This window comes from Ostrea edulis, chromosome 8, assembly GCF_947568905.1.
Source record: "Ostrea edulis chromosome 8, xbOstEdul1.1, whole genome shotgun sequence".
Classification (NCBI taxonomy): domain Eukaryota; kingdom Metazoa; phylum Mollusca; class Bivalvia; order Ostreida; family Ostreidae; genus Ostrea; species Ostrea edulis.
In genome coordinates this window covers 44335343-44356743 of record NC_079171.1, presented here as the reverse complement: position 1 = coordinate 44356743, position 21401 = coordinate 44335343, and the positions used below count along the sequence as shown (strand labels likewise).

General features: G+C 36.3%; 2 protein-coding genes across 2 annotated transcripts; both read right to left on the bottom strand.

The window, feature by feature from the left end:
- Positions 1 to 609: 609 nt before the first annotated feature.
- On the bottom strand, positions 610 to 1527 carry LOC125678319 (uncharacterized protein KIAA1958-like). Its single transcript, XM_056147637.1, has one exon. It carries the CDS (start codon positions 1525 to 1527, stop codon positions 610 to 612), a length of 918 nt encoding a protein of 305 aa, XP_056003612.1.
- A 9829-nt stretch (positions 1528 to 11356) lies between these two features.
- On the bottom strand, positions 11357 to 12472 carry LOC130049701 (uncharacterized protein K02A2.6-like). Its single transcript, XM_056147636.1, has one exon. It carries the CDS (start codon positions 12470 to 12472, stop codon positions 11357 to 11359), a length of 1116 nt encoding a protein of 371 aa, XP_056003611.1.
- Positions 12473 to 21401: the final 8929 nt, after the last annotated feature.

Genomic DNA, 21401 nt, shown 5'->3' with positions numbered 1-21401 from the left:
TGCTGTGGCACATACACGTTTTTTGGAACATTTCCCGTTTTCATTGGACAGGATTGAACACATTTGTTTCTGTTCTTGGATTGTTAACTTGGAATCATACACTGAAAGGTAAGCAAACAGAAAGTTTCAGACAACCAAATTAATGTGGACAGTTATAATAGACCTAGATCTACAAAGATTATCGATTTTATTTTCGTGAAATCAATGGGGGAAAAAATCGGAAACCCGTATCATTACCAGCAATGGACTGTAGACTTTTGTGTCCGGTAATTTGCTGAATTTTGTGAGGTACGACACCCGCTTTAGATAGCGCTGTTACTGTTGATTTTCGGAGAGAGTGATTTGTCAATTTCCCCTCCAAACCGGCTTTAATTGCAGCATTCTTAACTAGAATTCCCAGTGTATTCTTTCCCATGGGTCTCGGATAATACCTTCAAATAATAATTAAAACGAATAGATAGGGTGGTTTATTAAGGTTACAATATAAGTGACTCCGTTCAAGGTTGGTTAGCTCAAGGTAGAGCGACCCTATTTTTAATAGGGGAGGTTCTAGGTTCAAGTCCTGGACCAACGTCGGATGTTACTTTTCTTGTATGTAACAGTAGTTTCTTACCATATTAGTGAACTGTCTAGAAGTATTTTCATTGGGATGGGTGTAAGATACATCGGACTATCCTCCCTTTTTGCTTCCTCGGGACGACGTCTAACAAATTCGCGATAGAGAGCAATGGGGTCCTTCTCAGGGGGTCCGGAATTGGGAGAAAATATTCTGGGGGTGGTCATTCTGTAGTCTTTTTTTCCGGTTCCGTCCATTGTTTTTGAACTTCTTTCATGAAATTCTAGGTAGTTATTTTCAGAACCGTCTTTTTTTTCTTGAACATCACCAAATTTAAGTTTTCTTTGTTCATTTCGGCCTCTTAATGCAAAGTATTTCCCGAAATAATAGAACACTCCAAATTGTAGGGAAGAAGGGTTCTCAAAACTTATTTCCCCAGATGTTAGAAGGGCATTTTCGTCATCCTCTGTCAAAGCTTCGCTAGCGTAACTGTTTCTACCTGTCCCGATGGACTTCAGTTGCTGTTTCTTTGCTGCTAAAGCTTTGTTAGATTTATGAAAAAGTCTGTCTCGCAAAGATACAGGATATGCATGATCTTTCAAGTGCCGCTCAATGCTGTTTTTCATTGCCTCTAGCGATGAAGGCTCGTAATTGCTTCCGTCACTTTTACGTATACTGATATACATTTCTGATAAATACTCGTTAAGGACTGGGACTTCAACATTCTGAATTAATCTGTGTTCGTTTTTGTGTTCTATCAACCATCTTTGAAAGTTTCTTACATCTCGTTCCGTTGATAGGTTAGTGTTTTTCTTCTTCTGACCCTCGATGAAATTTTCAACATTTACATTTTCCTCATCACGTTTGGGCTCTATTTCAAAGTTGTTTTCTGTTAAATCCTGAAGCAATTTGTCCAAATCCAGGTCTTCACAAATTATGTTAAAATTAGCAGACGGATCAAAGGAGGCCATGATCAAAGAAAAGTAGTTCCGGTTTGTGTATTGATTGTGACGTAATGTTTGCGGGCCGGAATGTTTCCGGGCATATATCGTGTGATATTGCCCGCAAACTTTTAAAGAAAAAAGTAGAGATGAAATTGAAAGTATATAATATATATATATATATATATATATATATATATATATATACAACGATGACTAAGTACACATTATCCACATTTAATTAATACTAATTAAAAATTAATTAATTAAATGTGGATCATGTGTACTTAGTCATCGTTGGATATATATTTGTTCTACTTATTACCTATACCATGGACATTTTGTGCAATTTTACTATATATATATGACGAGCCCGCAGGGCGAAAGTGCTATAGATAAAAGTTTGAGTATTGGATTTTATGTTTTGACTTTATATATATATATATATATATATATATATATATATATATATACACTCTGTACGCGTAAGCACCTTCAAGTTGGGTCCTCTTATTCAGCACGGGCAAATGGAAACCCCCTTTTCTAGCTGGTATTTTGTAATGGTTTATAGCTCACCTGAACCGAAGGTTCAAGTGAGCTATTCTGATCACATTTTGTCCGGCGTCCGTCTGTCTGTCTGTCCGTCTGTCTGTCCGTCTGTCTGTAAACTTTTCACATTTTCGACTTCTTCTCCAGAACTACTGGGCCAATTTCAACCCAACTTGGCCAAAAGCATCCTTGGGTAAAGGGCTTTCAAGTTTGTTCAAATGAAGGGCCATGTCCCTTTCAAAGGGGAGATAATCACAAAAATGCAAAAATAGGGTGGGGTCATTTAAAAATCTTCTTCTCAAGAACCACTGGGCCAGAAGAGCTGAAATTTACCTGAAAGCTTCCTGACATATTGCAAATTCAAGTTTGTTCAAATCATGGCCCCCAGTGGTAGGATGGGGCCACAAGGGGGGATCAAAGTTTTACATACAAATATATAGGGAAAAACTTTAAAAATCTTCTTCTCAAGAACCACTAAGCCAGAAAAGCTGAGATTTACATGAAAGCTTCCTGACATAATGCAGATTCAAGTTTGTTCAAATCATGGGCCCCTGGGGTTGGATGGGGCCACAATAGGGGATCAAAGTTTTACATACAAATATATAGGAAAAATCTTTAAAAATCTTCTTCTCAAGAACCACTAAGCCAGAAAAGCTGATTTTTACATGAAAACTTTCTGACATAGTGCAGATTCAAGTTTGTTCAAATCATGGCCCCCGGGGATAAGATGGGGCCTTAAGGGGGGATCAAAGTTTTACACACAAATATATAGGGAAAAACTTTAAAAATCTTCTTCTCAAGAACCACTAAGCCAGAAAAGCTGAGATTTACATGAAAGCTTCCTAACATAATGCAGATTCAAGTTTGTTCAAATCATGGCCCCCGGGGATAAGATGGGGCCTTAAGGGGGGATCAAAGTTTTACACACAAATATATAGGGAAAAACTTTAAAAATCTTCTTCTCAAGAACCACTAAGCCAGAAAAGCTGAGATTTACATGAAAGCTTCCTGACATAATGCAGATTCAAGTTTGTTCAAATCATGGGCCCCTGGGGTTGGATGGGGCCACAATAGGGGATCAAAGTTTTACATACAAATATATAGGAAAAATCTTTTAAAATCTTCTTCTCAAGAACCACTTAGCCAGAAAAGCTGATTTTTACATGAAAACTTTCTGACATAGTGCAGATTCAAGTTTGTTCAAATCATGGCCCCCGGGGATAAGATGGGGCCTTAAGGGGGGATCAAAGTTTTACACACAAATATATAGGGAAAAACTTTAAAAATCTTCTTCTCAAGAACCACTAAGCCAGAAAAGCTGAGATTTACATGAAAGCTTCCTGACATAATGCATATTCAAGTTTGTTCAAATCATGGGCCCCTGGGGTTGGATGGGGCCACAATAGGGGATCAAAGTTTTACATACAAATATATAGGAAAAATCTTTAAAAATCTTCTTCTCAAGAAAAGCTGATTTTTACATGAAAACTTTCTGACATAGTGCAGATTCAAGTTTGTTCAAATCATGGCCCCCGGGGATAAGATGGGGCCACAAGGGGGATCAAAGTTATACATACAAATATATAGTTAAAATCTTTTTCTCAATAACCACTGAGTCAGAAAAGCTGATATTTACAAGAAAACTTTCTGACATAGTGCAGATTCAAGTTTGTTCAAATCATGGTTCCCGGGGGGTAGGATGGGGCCACAAGTGGGGGGGGGGGTGGTCAAAGTTTTACATACAAATATAGAAAAAAGCTTTAAAAGAACCATTGGGCCAAAGAAGTTGACATTTACATGAAAGCTTTCTGACATAGTGTAGATTCAAGTTTGCAAAGGGTAGTTTGGGCCATAATAGGGACCAAGGTTTTACATGCAAATATATATGGAAAGTCTTCAGATATGGGCCAAGGTGACTTAGGTGAGCAATGTGGCCCATGGGCCTCTTGTTGGGCTACATATTGATTTCAATATTACCAAAGACATGTGCTATTTCAAATTTTGATTTGACAAGTATTTCACAATATGACCTAGCACCTTCAAGTGAGGACTTCCGGTACAGATACACCCTGCCAACTTGGGACAACGATACATACATAATCAACTGAGGACACCATATACATACTGACAACTTAAACCGTTACAGAATAGCAATAGCTAATTCATTTGTATCAAAACATTCTTGCAGTTTTTACATAAAAGTGAGAATATTTTCCTATTACATTTTCGAGCTCATTACGAAAATCTTAAACCGAACGTACTTGTATTCATCATAAAGAGCAAAATGAAAATAACTATTGACTTTATTGCCCGGTCTCTCCCCGAGGAATATGTAAAAGTTTGAGAAATTTAAATGCGGAAACTTAAGCATAGGTATTTAGCAATGCTGCAGTTTTTCCTTTTAGAGAAAAATCATTAAGTTGTCAGGACAACGAAAAGACAATGAAAGGATTTTCGCAACACAGAATAGTTGCATTAAACTTGAAAATTCAAGTACATGTCGACATTCCCTTCACGTTGCATCTCCACGGCCAGTCTTGCAAATGCATAAATTATACGAATAGCGCATGCGAAATACGTCGGAGAGGTTTCCGCTGATGTTGCATATCCAGTTTTAGTTTGTCGAAAGCATAATGTATATATTTTTCTAAAATTTAATGTTCATTTGTTTAGTTTATTGGAACGATTTTTAAAATCACAATATAAATTTGTGAAATTTCAAATGTCGAATTTCATTTAATGAGTATTTCTTGAAATATTGTTAATATACTTCAGAATATTTTTTTTTAGCTCATCATATCTGTCGGCATTCTCCTGACATAGACATCAGAAGGATTTTAACAATGATCCGATATAGATATGACATTAACAGACAACTTTAGTAGAGAGAGCGTCAAATAAGTATATACTCACTTTGAAACATCCAAACATTTGATTGATGACACCGTGTAAGAGAATTTGATCACCTTAGTCTACTGAGGTCAAATCGATACACACACCATGAAATGAAGACTATTACTTTTTAGGTTTGTTACTGACAATTTTTCATAGAGAGTAACAAACTTAATAAGAGTTTTGTTTTTTCGATGACCAAAACCTTTTCATATTATTATATATAAGAAAGTTGTTAAATTTCGCCACTCGCCAACAGTTACTACAGAAATTTAGACGGCAATCACGTGACGCATTTTATTTAATGACAGAACGTCATTCTAGTCCGAGGCAAAACAATTTAATATATACATACACTCAACTGAGATCAATTCATACACACCGTCAAATGAAGACTGTAATATACACACAGTCAACTGAGGTCAAATTGATACACACACCTGCAAATGAGGACTTTGATATACACACAGTCAACTGAGGTCAAATTGATACACACACCTGCAAATGAGGACTTTGATATACACACAGTCAACTGAGGTCAAATTGATACACACACCGTCAAATGAGGTCTGTGATATACACACAGTCAACTGAGGTCAAATTGATACACACACCGTCAAATGAGGTCTGTGATATATACACAGTCAACTGAGGTCAAATTGATACACATACCTGTAAATGAGGACTTTGATATACACACAGTCAACTGAGGTCAAATTGATACACACACCTGCAAATGAGGACTTTGATATACACACAGTCAACTGAGGTCAAATTAATACACACACCTGCAAATGAGGACTTTGATATACACACAGTCAACTGAGGTCAAATTGATACACACGCCTACAAATGAGGACTTTGATATACACACAGTCAACTGAGGTCAAATTGATACACACACCTGCAAATGAGGACTTTGATATACACACAGTCAACTTAGGTCAAAATGATACACACACCATCAAATGAGGACTTTGAAAATCAGTTAATGAGGGATTATGGTAATCAAAAAGTTCGTGGACTGATGCTATAAAATCATCATCGGCTAAGCTACAAGAATGAAGTGTGGCATACTTATAGATATACATTGTACACAAGTTTCACTTATATATACGATATTAATTCATTAATTAAGTATTATTGATGATAAAACACCGGGCAATACGTCGACGCGGCACAACCCTAAAATTATATAAGATACTAGTACTTTGCTTTTTATAATATTCATATCTATTGATAAAGGTTCGTGAATCTCTGGAAATATAATGTAGTACAATTATACATACTGCTGCAAATTTCAACCTTATTTTAACCGTTTCTAAGGATTTTATGGTCGATTGCGTGAATGAAGTTCTAAACATTGTATACAAAAAATGACGATGGCGGACAGCGTAATTAACATTTGTCTTAAATTTGGAAAATGACCAACAAAAACTGTTTATCAGTTTTGTGAATCTGGTGTATCATATCAAGTGTTCCAAACTCTAATTATTAGAAGGCTTAAACACTTTAAGGAAACAAGAGGCCTATGGGTCACATCACTCACCCGAGTCACCTTGGCTCATCTTTAAAGATTTTTCCTATGTATTCGCATGCAAAACTTTAATCCCTATTGTGGCCCTATCCAACCCCATGGAGCCATGGTTTTAACAAACTTGAATCTGCACTATGTCAGAAAACTTTCATGTAAATTTCAGCTTTTCTGGCTCACTAGTTCTTGAGAAGATTGATTGAGTGATGTTTTCCGCCACACTCATCAATTTTTCAGTTATTTGGTGGCGCCCAGTTTTTTGTTTGGTGGAAGAGAGAACCCAGATACAATTGATATACATGGGAAGAGACCACCGACCTTGCGAAAGTAAACTGGGAAACGTTCTCACTTACCGGCGCGAGCGGGATTCGAACCCGCGCCGACCAGAGGTGAGAGGCCGTGTGATTTTAAGGAGGCCCTCTTTCTTGAGAAGAAGATTTTTAAAGATTTTTCCTATATATTTGTATGTAAAACTTTGATCCCCTATTGTGGCCCCATTTCAACACCCCGGGGGGGGGGGGGGGGGGGGGCATGATTTGAACAAACCTGAATCTGCACTATGTCAGGAAGCTTTCTTATAAATTTCAGCTTTTCTGGTCCAGTGGTTCTTGAGAAGAAGATTTTTAAATGACCCCACCCTACTTTTGCATTTTTGTGATTATCTCCCCTTTCAAAGGGACATGATCCTTCACCCATGAATGCTTATGACCAAGTTTGGTTGAAATTGACCCAGTAGTTCTGGAGAAGAAGTCGAAAATGTAAAAAATTACAGACAGACGGACAAACGACGGACAACAGGCGATCAGAAAAGCTCACTCGAGCTTTCAGCTCATGTGAGCTAAAAGGAGAAAGTATTAATGACGACGAAAAAATAGGATGTCCATAGGTCTTATCACGATCAATGTTGATTGACTAATTTCTTTGCGACTTCGCATTAATTTCAAGACAAAAGAAATGCCCTTTTTGTTTCTTATGATTAGGAGAAGTTTCATTCAGTTTCTTTCGTACGGAAGCGTATTGCTGCCAATTGATATAATTTTTTGCTAGGTACATGTACGAGATACTAAGTTGTACGAACGAGATACTAAGTTGTACGAACGACATAATAAGTCGTAATTACGAGATGATAAGTCGTATAAACGACACATACTCAGTCGTACGTACGACATAATAAGTCGTTATAACGAGATATAAGTTGTAGTTACGAGATAATAAGTCGTACAAACGACATAATAAGTCGTAATAACGAAATACTAAGTTGTAATAACGAGATACATGTAATAACTCGTACGAAAGAGATAATAACTTGTACGGACGAGAAACACTAAGTCGCACGAACGACATAATAAGTCGTTATTACGAGATACTAAGTCGTAATAACGAGATACTAAGTCGTAATAACGCGATACTAAGTCGTAATAACGAGATACTAAGTCGTAATAACGAGATACTAAATCATACGAACGAGGTAATAAGTCGTTATTACGACATAATCAAGCCGTGTGAATGACATACGGCGTAGAAACAGTTGACGAGCTTGTGAAGTTTTATTTCAAGTTAGGATCTAACTACAAAGAAATTTTGCAGTCGCTAGCTTTTTATAATGGGATCGTGATTAGTATTAGAAGCCTGAGACGTCTTTTGGCAAAAATGGGTTTGTTTCGCCTCAAGGGTTATTCGAATATTCTTGCTGTGGCTTTGTTTATAACGGAACAAGTTGACAAATTAGGTCAGTTACAAGGATATAAACTGTTACACTTAAAGTATATAAAGAATGGTTTTGTTGTGAATCAGGAGAGTGTTCGATTGTTGTTTCAAGTTATTGATCCAGAGGGCGTTGAAACAAGACAACAAAACAGACTTCAGAGGCGAAAATACTTATGCAGTGGACCAGATTTTGTAAATTGAAGCCATGCGGATTTTGCATAATACCACCATCACACTCGCGGATTTTTCTTACGAGTCCTTACGGATCTCAGACTCGTAGTCAATTCATTCGTAAATCACTTGTCGGTATCCGTTAATAACTCGTCACAACTCGCACACACTCGTAAGGATCCGTGAAAGTAGGGGCAAATTGTTTGACATGTAAAAAAAAAATTCACGATTGTCCACGGATTTCATTTTCCGTAAATAACCTGTAACAATCCGTAAAACTTTAGTATCGTAAACTGGTCGCAAGAACACGTAAATTGCTCGTAAGAATCCGTAAAAAACTTGTAAAACGTTGGGTTTTTTTTTTACGAATCTTTGCGACTAGTTTACGATATGTTACGGATAGTTTACGAGTTGTTTACGGATTATTACGAATGCCTAAGTGATATTTACGATTGCATTCACGTCGGGTTACAATCGCTTTTACGGATTGTTCAGAGTCACTACGAGCGCTTTACGTATAGACACGATTACTTTACGAGTACATACTTAAACTTTACGATTAAAGAAAGGTATGAAAGACGCAAAATCTGATAGTTTCTTTCAGTTGTTATCAAGACATTAAAGAAGTTACACATTACTGTCAGGGCTGCGTTCAAGATCGTAGCGGCTAGCCTAGCTGCTAGACTAGCTATCTAGATCTATTGAACCCACTGTATGAATTAACGCTTGTTATTCCTACGTAGGGCTAGCCTAGCACATCGTTCAAGATCATAGCACTACCGAGCCCTACGTAGCCGCTACGATCTTGAACGCAGTCTAGTTGTCGAATGATGATAGAAAACCAATTGCGAACACTTTTGAGTCAAAAACGTAAACAATCGTAACTAACTCCTAACTATTCGTAACAGCACGTTATCAACACGTTAACGGGTCGTGATTTACACGTAAAAGCTAAGCTAAATCGTAAATTTCCGTAATATACTCGTAACAATCCCTAAAAATCTAAAATATGACTGTAATCAAATTCTAGGACCTTGATAAGAATTAGAATTGGTAAAAAGTTCATAGTAAATCATTAAGTATCATACAAGCTTTCATGAAAAGCAAGAGTTACTACTGCCTTTTAGTTATATGTCTATGCACATCATATAAATTCTAATGAACATGCTCTCCATCAAAGTTTGGAGAGATTACAAAAGCTTTAAATTATAGTGTCAAAAGTATTCGGTTTTCCTTTGGAGACATAGGAAATGAAGGTCAGGACAATGCTAAATCCTTGCTCCGTACTGGTATAGTCAAAAACCCTACCCTTTGAATATGTAGCTTTTAGTAAATGTAAAAGTCTAAAGTGTTCATGAGTATTTTTGATGCTTATTATCTCGTTAAAACCACTTTTAAAATATCTCGTACGTACGACTCACTGTATATCGTTTGTACGACTTATTATCTCGTTATAAGGACTTAGTATCTCGTTATTACGACTTAGTATCTCGTTTGTACGACTTATTATCTCGTTATAAGGACTTAGTATCTCGTTATTACGACTTAGTATCTCGTTTGTACGACTTATTATCTCGTTATAACGACTTAGTATCTCGTTATTACGACTTAGTATCTCATCCGTACGACTTATTATCTATTTAGTATGATTTAGTATCTCGTTACTACGACTTATTATCCCGTTATTACGACTTAGAATCTCGTTATTACAACTTAGAATATCGTTATTACGACTTATTATGTCGTTCGTACGACTCATCATCTCGAAATTACAACTTATTATTTCCTTATAACGACTTATTATCTTGTAAATACAACTTATAATCTCGTAAATACAACTTATTATCTCGTTATGACGAATTGTTATGTCGTACGTACGACTTAGTATATGTCGTTTATACGACTTATTATCTCGTAATTACGACTTATTATGTCGTTCGTACGACTTAGTATCTCGTTCGTACGACATATTATCTCCTAATAACGACTTATTATCTCGACTCGTACGTACGACTTGGTATCTCATCCGTACGACTTAGTATCTCGTACAGTCCCTGAAACGTTCTACTTTACTATTTTCCCGTTCGCTCACCGTGTGTTCACCGTTCGCTCTCCGGTCTTTCACCGTGCATTCACCGTTCGTTCTCCGTGCTGTAATGAATCCGTAATTTATAATGTTGTATGTGATTGGTTTTGGAATGTATAGAGGTAGCACGGAATAAAATGGCGGAACCCATGAATTGCATGTTTTTTCGCGGTCTGAAATAATCAGTAAGAACCTTTTTCGTTGCAGCGTACGTAGTTTCAGTTTCCCCTCTTTTGGGCCTCATAAATGTCAAACGTTTGTTCACCCACGTAGTGAAATAGCAAAGCTCGTTTCCGAACATCTATACTTTTAATTAAAGCTTCGTCGGGTTCCTCGCCGTCCGGAACTATAAGGTTTACTAATTTTAGTGCCACAAATAGATTCTCTAAACGTCCGACGCACCTGTCCCATCGAGGGCCTACTGTTGACTTATCCATGTCTGCATCAAATGCTGGAAAAACTGGTATAGCGAGTTGATCCATCAGAAATCCAGGGTTCTTTTATTACCGTTCTCGTCGCCAAATTGTACTGTCTTTGTAGATTATTAGCTGTATACTCGCTTATCAATCAAAACACGCTATTAATGGGTTCCGCCATTTTATTCCGTGCTACCTCTATGAATTCCAAAACCAATCACATACAACATTATAAATTCCGGATTCATTACACCCCTCTCCTTCTTGCTTTAGATTTCCATCCTAAATTTTGGTTAAAGTTTTCTTTATATAACTGTCAAGTACAGATGAGGAATACAAGATCACAGAAATCAAGACTTTTACCCAGTTTTTTTCTTATTTTTCATTAAAATTATGAACATGTTGCTTGACATTCAATTAAACAAATGTGATACACAATTAAGAGCTTAATTAGCCCTCATTAACCTACTGGGGATTATTATGTCCCGTTCACTGTAGGTTCCCCTAACTCACTATAGCACAGTTCAGCCTGACCGGTTGTTTCCTTTCCCGACCACTACGGCTCACAACTGGTGTCTTCGGGCTCAAAGTAACACTTGGCGTCGCTTTATCCTTAGGTGATACAGACACACACTGCTTTGGACTACCATCAATTGGATTCCTCATGGAAAATTCGGGTAACTTTGATTCTGGCCACTTTAGATCTTCATCCTCGATCTTTAACATCACTTTGTCCATATTAAGATCACTACGAACATGATCACTGATTTTCTTGAAACTCGATGCATTGCGTGTAACAGAGTCATCTACGGTCACCATCGAGCCTTTCTTATCTGACACTCTCCTAGGGTTTGTGTCATAAACTGGCTGCAGTTTGTTTCCACGAATCTCCTTCTTCATCAAAACAGTATCTCCAACTTGAATATTCGAGTTCATCGCACGGTTTCTTTGGTCACCATACTGTTTCACGACGCGTTTCGCTTCACTATCGCGTGTCCTCACCATCTCATCAAGAACTAGTTCAACTGATTTCTCCGAGGTCTGTGGTAATTTTGTTCTTGGTTCCCGATTAAAAAGTAGTCTGTACGGAGTTTGTCCTGTTGACGTATGTGGAGGTGCACGGTATTGCCGTAAAAATTTGTACATATCCTGTTTCCAATTCTGCTGATTAATATAAGCAGAGCGTATCGCTTTCGTGAGTGGTTTGTCAAAACTCTCAGCCTGGGCATTGGCCCGGGGCCATCTGGGGGTGATCCGTCGATGTACAAATCCCATGTTCTCTGCAAACTGCTTAAATTCATATGACTGAAATGGGCTACCATTGTCACTTTTTACAGTTTTTGGTAATCCAAATGTACTAATGACTTTGTCAAGTACCGGAATAGTCGATCTTGCAGACACAGACTTCACTATTTCGACAATAGGATAACGGGAGTATTCATCCACCATGACAAATAAGTAATCACTTGAAGGTAAGGGTCCACAAAAGTGTGTGCTGATGTTCTCCCATGGTCCTGATGGTAACTCAGACATCTTATAAGGTTCAACGGAACAAAATTCAGGAGTGAGAGTTTGGCATGATGCACAGTTCTTAACTGCTTCTTCGATCATTCCATCCATGCCAGGAAACCACACTTTGGTGCGTAAAAATGATTTCGTCTTGGCTACACTCTGATGACTTTCATGTGCAATATCAATAGCTCTCTGCCTTAGACAATACGATGATTCCGAAGCAGAATATTATCCGAATGTACAGTGAGTTCATCACGAACAGCTTTGATTGATGTCAATTCACTCAAATCAATATCTTCACTATCATCAGTCTTCATCATGTACCACGTTCCAAATCGTGTATAGTGGATTGCTCTTTGTAGGGTACTGCATTTCTGAGTTGCTTCCCGTACTGTATCCAAGTCAATAGCGTGTGGTAGTGATGCTCTCGTAATAAAGTTGACAAATCTCTCTGCTAAATCTTCTTCTTGTGATTTCTGATTTCCGCTGATTGGGTGTCGGGAATTATAATCTGCAATATTCTCGCTTCCAGGACGATACTTTATCGTAAAGTTATACGGCTGAAGACGTAGTCCCCATCTTTCAATTCGCAAAGGTGGTTGAGGTTTGTTCCAAATTGTCTTCAAAGGTTTGTGGTCAGTTATGATAGTAAAATGTGGTAAACCTCGCAAGTATAGGTCAAAATGTTCGCATGCCCAAACAACTCCCAATGCTTCTCGTTCGGTTTGACTATATCTTGACTCTACTGGTGTTAATGTACGGCTTGCGTAACTCACAACCTTGTTATCATCCTGGATCAGTATTGCACCTATTCCAACAGGGCTAGCATCCACCTGCACCATCACTGCTTTGCAGGGATCATAATATGAAATTACAGTTTCGTCACACAACTTTTCTTGTAGAGTCCTGAATGCATCCTCACAATGTTTGTTCCAAGTCCATGGTTGGTCTTTGTGTGTTAATTGCCTGAGAGGTCCACATATTTTAGCATAATCCTTGATGAAACAAGAACAGTAATTTGTCAGCCCTAAAAAGCTTCTAAGGTCCTTCACACTTTCTGGTCTATTGAAATCACATACTGCTTTAACCTTCTCTGGGTCTGGTGAAATTCCACTAGTTCCACAAATCACTCCAAAGAATGAAATTTGATCTGTACGGAATAGACATTTTTTATAATTCAAAGTCAGACATTTTTCACTCAGCCACTTCAACACTTTACATAGAGCTATGTCATGTTGCTCCTGGTTTTCTCCAAATACCACTATGTCGTCTGAAATATTTCGCACTCCCTGAATATCTTGGATCACTTGACGTATGGTTTCATGAAATATTTCCGATGCCGACGACACTCCAAAATTCAATCGTTTGTAGCGAAAGATACGCAAGTGCGTACTAAAGGTAGTAATATACCTTGAGTCAGGATGGAGTTCTAGCTGATGATAACCACTACGCAAATCAAGTTTACTGAATACTTTGGATCCATTCAAGTCTAGTATCAGTTCTTCTATGGTAGGCATAGTACATCTCTCGCGCTTAATGGCTTTATTGGGTTGTCGCATGTCGACACAAAGACGAATTTCTTTTCCATCCTTCTTTGGCGGCGTCACAATTGGTGATACCCATGGCTATTCATGGGTTCCGCCATTTTATTCCGTGCTACCTCTATACATTCCAAAACCAATCACATGCAACATTATAAATTCCGGATTCATCACACGTGCGTTCACCGTGCGCTCTCCGTTTACAGTTTTACGCTAACCGTGCGTTCATCGTTCACAAAGCATTCGCCGTGCGTTGACCGTTCACTGTCATTCGGAACATCAAAGTCAAAGGAGTGATTTTCATAGCAAGACAAAAGTGAAAAAGGAACTTGTGCATAAGAGTGAAAGTATATTAACTTTTTGTTATATCAGAAATTTAATTATCAAGTACAAATATCAGTATAAGTTTTACATTATCAACTGCGAAAATTCAAGGAAAACTGCGGATCACCCATCAATATCAAAGAATAGAATAAATCATTGTTATTATCATTACAAAACACAATTATTGTTTGGGTAAAAAGTGGGAGAAGTTCTGAATAAGAAAAAAATGCAAGAGCCTTCAGTTATGAATGTAACCCTTATACATGTGCATATAACGAAGAATGAGCAACGAGTGCTGGTACGTGTACGAAAATGAAGCAGTTTCAGTTAATAAATACCTCGCCCCCACCCGAATTTTTATTTTAATATTTCAAGCATGGACAAAAGCACAATTTATTATATTTTATTTTGTCTCACTTGACAAGTATTCTATATAAGTTTATCATTTTTCTTAACACCCCCCCCCCCGCTCTTTATCTCTTACTTTAAAAAAACTATGCTACAATGTACGTTTCAATGCACATTTGTGCTCAAATGTCAAATTGATTTGACAAACATTTCTGTTTATTTTACGCCTATCTTTATGAGAGACATTGTCTCCTTTCTGCAAATTTAAAAGTTTTGAACCGTTTGTCTCTAAAATAAAGAGGAAATATTTCTCGTATATTTCTGCCCCACATATGATATACGTATAGTTTAGTGCAATAAACAGTTTTATCCGCATCAAAAATATCCCACAATCTAAATGTAAATTCATGGTCGCACTATTTATTTTGTACGTACATACATTAATTCTGGGGTATTATTTCCTCAGTTCGATATACTATATCTGTATTTACAGTAAAGTGAATTACGCAAAATCTACGTGGGAATAAGATCGGTAAAGTTAGCTACTAGTAACTGGCTACTCAAAAAGAGAAAGGTTGGCTACTAGTAGCCAGCTACTTGAACCAGGAAAAGTTAGCTACTAGTAGCCAGCTACTAAAAGTAAGACATTTAGCTACGCGTAGCCAGCTACTACAAAATATAAAAGTTATAATTACTGAGAGCTAGCTACCAGATAAAGGTTATTAATAATAAGTTTGAAAATTATTATCTACCAGATTTTATTTCTAAAGAGGACGAGGAGTCATATGAAATTTCATGCTCAATTATCCCCAATTACAATGTAAAATACGGATAAACTTTTTCAACTGAGTGTTTATTTTAAAAATGATACGGATTGAATTCAGACCTTCAATCATTTGATATACCATCCATTTTGAGATATCTGCTACTTTTACAATATGATTTGAGTTACCCTGGAATTTCAACATAAGTGTGAATACCGTAAGAAACTTTATGTTTGTGTTTATGTTTGTGTTAGATATCTGACGAATTTACGACTATACATATGGCAAGAAGTGATAGATGGTGTTTCGGTACGCCACGAATTTTCAGATATCGCTCTTTAGGAAATCAGTTACTTATACATTTTGATTATCGGTATAATGAAATTTCAAGGTCCGTGTGAATACCTTAAGGAACTCCGTGTTTATATCATATATTTAACTAAATTACAACGATACGTATGGCGAGTAGTGATATTGGGTATCGTGCTATGTCATCAATTTTCAGATATCACGCTTAAGGAAGTCAGCTACTTATACTTTTTGATGGCAGGTAAACTGAAATTTAAAGTTTTTCGCATATATCTTAAGAAACTCTATGTTTGTATTAGATATCTGACTAATTTAAAACTATCCATGTGAAGTGAACTGGTATTAGGTATCTTGACATGCCATCATTTTTCATGTGGAAACATATAAGGAAGTCAGCTACATATACCTTTGATTCCTGGTAACCTGAAATTTCAAGATTTTCGTAGATATCTTAAGGAACTCTGTGTTTGTATTAGATATCATTAATTAACTATCTCAAATATGACAAGGAGTGAGATTTAGCATCTTAATATGCCATTAATTTTCAGATATCACGTTTAAGGAAGTCATCTACTTGTACCTTTTGATTCAAGGTAGCCTGAAATTTCAAGTTTTTCATAAATATCTAAAGGAACAATTTATATATATATACAATTTTTATATATATATATATATATATATATATATATTCTCCACCTGATTATAAAGTAAGTACAATCCGAGGGAAAAATCCTAAATATACCGAATGAATAGACCATTTTGCGTTCACCGTGCTCTCACCGTTCACTTTGCGCTCACCGTTCACCAAATTGCGTTCACCGTTTGCTCTGCGTGCGTTCACCGTTCGTTCAGGGACTGTACCTACGACATAGCAAAATATTATATCAATTGGCAGCAATACGCTTCCGTACTTTCGTGAGTTACCACATTGCACAATAACGTCGCATGCCATTAACCGAAGCGCGGAGTTTGCGCCAAAGTAACTGATCGTGAAATATATAAAAGTGTATACTAAGCTTTTACAAGAATACATTACATTGAAACTTTCCACACTTACAGAAAATTGTCTGATAAAAATTACAATAAAATTCATTGCAATCGACCGAGTACTTTTTGTTATATGGCATTAGTCCATGAACTTGATAACCACTCGTACATACAGCGAACCGAGATCAATTTTATATGTACATTGTACATTTACCGAGAATTTTCTCCCCTCTTTTTTAAAGAAATCCGATTGTGTTCATACAGCTACTGATAAAACCGATTCAAGATTTAACTAGTTTAACCCAATTTGTCCGCGTATAAATATACGCATTCCTAAACTTTTTTAAAATTGTCCTCAAACGCATTATTTTGTTCATTTAGTGAGAATGTTATTTTTTTCAAATAACTATAATAAATATGGTTTATATTGTTAAATGGTATCGTATTTTATACTTTTGAGGTTGACTTTGCGTGGATTACTTTGTGATCGATCGAAACTTTACCTACATTGAGAGCGCGGACTAAACGGACTACATGTACATAGACTGACGTCAGACTTTCAGATGTAGTTCTAGTAACCTTTCATATCTGGACGAATTGGCTGCCTTCTATGTGATGTACTATTTTCTTGAAACGCCTGCTACCTTCATATCCGCATGAACCACCAAAAAAAAAAGCATTTTTTTGTTTAAATATACACCGTCAAGTGAAAGTTTTGATACATTTGTACACAGAGTCTATTGAGGTCAAACTGATCCTATCCTGCGCAATGGAATAAGCTCCGCAGATAGTTCTACCAATATTTCCTTCGATTTTTTAAAAGAAATTTTACAATCATTCCACGGCAGATTTGATAGGGGTTTTAATCAAAGATCATAAACTAATAAGGTACGTCGTTTAAGTTATCATGACATTTATTTTTTAGGAATCATATACAATAGCTTTTAAATTGCAGTTTACCGATTTTGTGAAATACTAATTATTTGTAAACGTAATTGATACTCTTGTCACTGTCTCGATCATCAGGCATGCTAGAGTTAAGATGTGTTTTAAGACGAACTTACAACATATCTTAGTCATAAGTGAGGCTAACAAAGCTATCCTAACTTTGGAGACTTCCTAATCTTCGTCATAATTTTAAGACAACAATGGGGTACATAACGTACGCCTGTTAAAGTATCGATACTTGTAAATATATATGACTTACGTCCAATAACAAGATAATCAAATTGCCAACCATGATTTTTCATGAACTGGGCCTCATAACATAAAGAGTACTTAAGTCTATGACCGTGCTTATGTAGGACTTAAGTACATTCTTAGACTAGATGCGTGCTAAGCTAGAACAATTCGAGCAAAAATTAAGTTTGTCTTCGATACTTTTTACACATGTTTAAAGATATAAATTAATGATTCCGGGATTGCCATTTTCTAGGGTACAAAAATAACAAGAGGTACTGTGAGCAATGCTCACTAAGAATATCCACCGCTTACCCCAATCTCCCAAAGGGTGTTGTTAATTGGTATAAATTACCTCTTTCCTGAGTGTAAAAATATGGTATGCCTTCGTAGAAGATATAGTCCGAACACAAATCCATGGTATAAACCTATAATTTTGACCTTGAGATAAAATTTTAAAGGTCAAGGTCATAAAGAGGTCATGAATGTACATGACACATAGTCTCATGGTGATACACCCATGTCTTATGGTATGACTATGTAAAAACCCTATAATCAATTTTGACCTTGAGGTCAAAGTTCAAGGTCATATAGAGGTCATGAAGGTGCTCGACACATCGTCTAATGGTGATGCACTCAAGTGTCAAATATGGTATGGCTATGTCAAAGAACAAAGAAGTCATGGCCCTGACACAAATCCATTGTAAAAACCTTTAATTTTGACCTTGAGGTCAAGGTCATATGGAGATCATGAAGGTACATGACACATCGTCTCATGGTGATACACTCATGTGTCAAACATGGTATGCCTATGTCAAAGAACAAAGAAGTTATGGCCCGGACACGAATCTGCACAGACAGGCAGACGCACGGACGGACAGACAGACAAAGTGATTCCTATATACTCCCCTGAACTTCGTTCGGGGGTATAAATATCAGTTTGTAATGTATAAGATAAATAGATTTAATATTTATTACTTCAAATAATGAATATAAGGATTATTTTTTAATATTAACATTTAATCGAAAAATTCATTATGAAATCACCTTTAAAAACTTTAAACGACAAGATAAGGTATTTGTATATAAACTGTACATTTACATGTATTTACGAACATAAATTAACCTTTCTATGATAATTCATTATCATTACATGTTAGATATGTATTAAAACACAAAGGAGATAGCAACAAATTTTTTTAAACAATTTGATGTAGTTTTTTTTGAAAATTCAGAGTCACAGGGTAACAGCAAACGTCCTTCACATACAGGATGTTTTAAATTTTGTTGAGATTTGTTTGCTGGACATGACTTTTGGTGCTTCCATAAGTCTGTAGCTACAACAACGGCCAAACAGTGTGCACATGGCAGGTACTTTTCTTTTTCTTCTATTTTTTCTCGGTCTGTACTTTGGTACGATAGTCCCTGTTCCCTTTTCAATGAATGCTGCTGTCATAGGCGAGAAACGACTCCGTGACCTGGACTGGTAAATGTCCTAGTAAAAATAAACAAGTGAAATCAAGAGAACAATGGTGTATATTTTTGTTATTATAAGAACCTGTGACTTGAAATTTGGCATGCAAGTCGTTAAACATTAATCTATGCAAGTAAAACGACAAATTACGCATAGCATACCTAGTTTAAGATTTTTTAGGCATTTGGACCAAGTGGTTAGTTTTTTTTATCTGGGTCAGAGTTTGACCCTCTCTATATTTATCATGGTATCACAGAGTTCGGGCCCAAAACGGGCTTAGTCCCTGTGTTTGAATTTGACAAAGCTCAGACAATCAAAATTGAGCATAGTAACAATACCTAATGATAAAAATAGGATATAATTAGCATATATCTATGATTTAAAACTTACTCAGTTTTTGGACTCATTTGTTCCATCTGGAATGATGATGATGGACTCAATGCTGATTGTATTCTCCTGGGACTGAATAGTAATCAAATTCTTAACCTCTGATGAAGAAATAATATGAAACAAATTTTAGCAATATTTGTTAAACGAAATGCTATAAAACATTATTTATTTTCAAACAATTGAAAATGGTACCCATAGCCATTCAAATGGAAAAAATAATGTAAAAACAGAACAAGATGTGTTTGTGAAACACAAATACCCCCGATAATGTCCAATTCCGAAGATGGCCAAGGTCACAAGGACAAATATCTTGGTACAAGTAAAAAAGATCTTGTCACAAGAAATGCTCATGTACAATATGAAAGCTCTAATATTTACCATTTAGAAGTTATAACCAATGTAAAAATAAAAATAAAAATAGGTCAAATGTCAAGGTCAAAAGGTTTAGTACCAACGGAAAGGTCTTCTCAAAAGGAACACTCATGTGAAATATGAAATCTCTATCACTTACTGTTTAAAAGTTATAAGCAAGGTTAAAATTTTCAAAAAGTAGATCAAACTCCAAGGTCAAGGTCACAGGGTCAAAACAGTTGGTACCCACGGAAAGGTCCCGTTATAGGGAATACTCATGTGAAATATCAAAGCTCTATCACTTATTGTTCAAAAGTTATTTGAAAGGTTAAAGTTTTCAAAAAGTAGGTCAAACTCCAAGCTCAAGGCCACAGGGTAACAAATATTGGTACCCACGGAAAGGTCTTGTCACAAGGAATACTCATGTGAAATATCAAAGCTTTATCACTTACTGTTCAAAAGTTATTAGCTAGGTTAAAGTTTTCAAAAAGTAGGTCAAACTTCAAGGTCAAGGTTACAGGTTAAAAATGTTGGTCCCCACGGAGAGGTCTTGTCACAAGAAATACTCATGTGAAATATCAAAGCTATATCCCTTACTGTTCATAAGTTTCAGACAGAATGACAGACAGGACAAAAACAATATGCTCCCCATCTTCGATCTCGGGGGCATACAAATATTGGGCATTTTATATCATATGAACAAATAGCATTTATTCTAAAATTAACAACTACAGTCTACACTCACAGTCTTATGTGACTATTCAAGAGGCTAAGAAGAAAAAAGTCACACAAGACAGGGAGTCACTTTTAAACAGTCCAAGACTAGCCTCCAGGGCTTCCTCCTTCCTGAAACTATACTAACTCCAGAAATGTTATCTATATCTAAAAACTAGTTTTTAATTAATGCACATGTGACTGACTTTTAAAATTTTAGATGCTCTTATGCTGTAAAAAATTACTTACAAAATGGTATAAGGGGAATTGATTCATCAACTCTATTAATAAAATTCTTGCAACAAATGGAATATAAAAGTAGGTTAATGTATTTTTGGCTGGCAGGTAATGCACACCTTGGTTATGTTATATGTAACCATGCAAATTTTTGTACACTTTTACAAAGTGTTTCACAGGAAATTTCATCACTAATAAATCAAGATAATTCTGAACATTAATTCGCATTAAAAAATATCTCAAACAATGTTCCAGGTGTCCGACTTGCAATTCGCCATTTATATTTACTGACTAAAATAGGTTATCCCCCAATATATCCTTCAAACACAGATTGATTACATGATTTCTTTATATAAATACATAAATTGAAAAGTGCTTTTTCAAATGTACAGTTATTTATGCAGAAAAAATGCTGTTTA